General features: G+C 52.6%; 1 protein-coding gene across 1 annotated transcript; it reads right to left on the reverse strand.

Annotated features, from left to right (window-relative positions):
* Window positions 1-224: 224 nt before the first annotated feature.
* Window positions 225-1,211, reverse strand: LOC125548710 (uncharacterized). The gene has a single exon (XM_048712262.2). It carries the CDS (start codon window positions 1,084-1,086, stop codon window positions 757-759), a length of 330 nt encoding a protein of 109 aa, XP_048568219.1. The 5' UTR covers window positions 1,087-1,211; the 3' UTR covers window positions 225-756.

Here is a 1,211-nt window from a genome sequence, read left to right on the forward strand (position 1 = left end):
GGTAGGGGAGCGATGGCAGCAGCACGTCACCGGCTCGTTCTGGCGGCGGTAGTGATCGTTTGGTGGTATAGGGATCTCGATGTAATTTTTATTATGCTTGAGGTGTTTTGTACTTCCTATGAACTTTTACAACATATCTGGATCTTTTCCACACAAAAGAACACCACTCGCTTCACATCTGACTGTATGAAGCAAAAATAACAGAAAATGATGATTCACAAAAAAATGGCATGCGAAATAGGGTATTCACAGTTATTTCCCTACACCTACACCCTATGTACATCAGTGACAATTTTTTTTTGAGGGTCATCAGTGACAATTTGTTACGTATTTCCCTAGACATATATCTTATGTACTACTACATCAGTGACAAATTGAACGAACTATCCAAATCCAATATTTGTAAATGCATGATCATGGACAACCATTCAAGGACATGGAAACACACCGTGGGAACGAGAAAAGGGAAAAGAGGCTAGGAGGGAAATGGCAACTTTAATCTGTTTCGCACAGTGGCGGAGCTTCATGGAGTGCAACCTGGGCCACCGCCCCCCAGCCCATGAAGAAATCTGTCACTACCCCTAGGTATTTAGGCCATAAGTACAGGAAAATAATGCCAAGCCTCATAATTTAGCTCCCCCTAAGCCCATTGCCCCTCCAGAATTTTGGCCCAAGCTCCGCCACTGGTTTCGCACACACAGCCCGGCAGGGGCAGCATACGTAAGTAAGTACGTACGTAGCCACCACCAAGTCTCGTCACGACTCGACGGCCTCCGGAATGCTCTGCAGCGTGGGCCTCCAGTGCTCCTCCCGGTGCACGTCATGGTGGTGCACCTCCCCGGAGTCCATGATGTCCGCCAGCAGCTGCCGGGTGCTGCTACCCCGGCCGCCGGGCGTCTTCCTCTCCATCAGCTCGTGCAGCTGCCTCCTGGTGATCCTGATCGTCACCTCCGACAGGTGCTCCTCCGACGCGTCATGGTGATGGTGGTGGTGGTCGCCGTCCTCGTACGTGGACGACGCCTCCTCCCACTCGCCGTCGTCCGCCCACGACTCACCGGCGTGCCGCGACGCCGCGCAGTTCCCCATCAGATAACCTTCCCGACTGACGAGTGCCTTTCTCGTGGGCCTGGCTGCCGGTCCGCCGCTAGCGAGCTCTAGCTCGTTCAACTTTTTCTGATCCCTCTCGCAGGCAAGAAATGGAGATGGATGGA

This window comes from Triticum urartu, chromosome 3A (assembly GCF_056163025.1).
Source record: "Triticum urartu cultivar PI428250 chromosome 3A, HENAU_Tu73, whole genome shotgun sequence".
NCBI classification, from domain to species: domain Eukaryota; kingdom Viridiplantae; phylum Streptophyta; class Magnoliopsida; order Poales; family Poaceae; genus Triticum; species Triticum urartu.

What these genes read in the sequence shown, in the direction of transcription:
- LOC125548710 (XM_048712262.2), bottom strand. Translation starts at nt 1,086, where the DNA reads ATGGGGAACTGCGCGGCGTCGCGGCACGCCGGTGAGTCGTGGGCGGAC.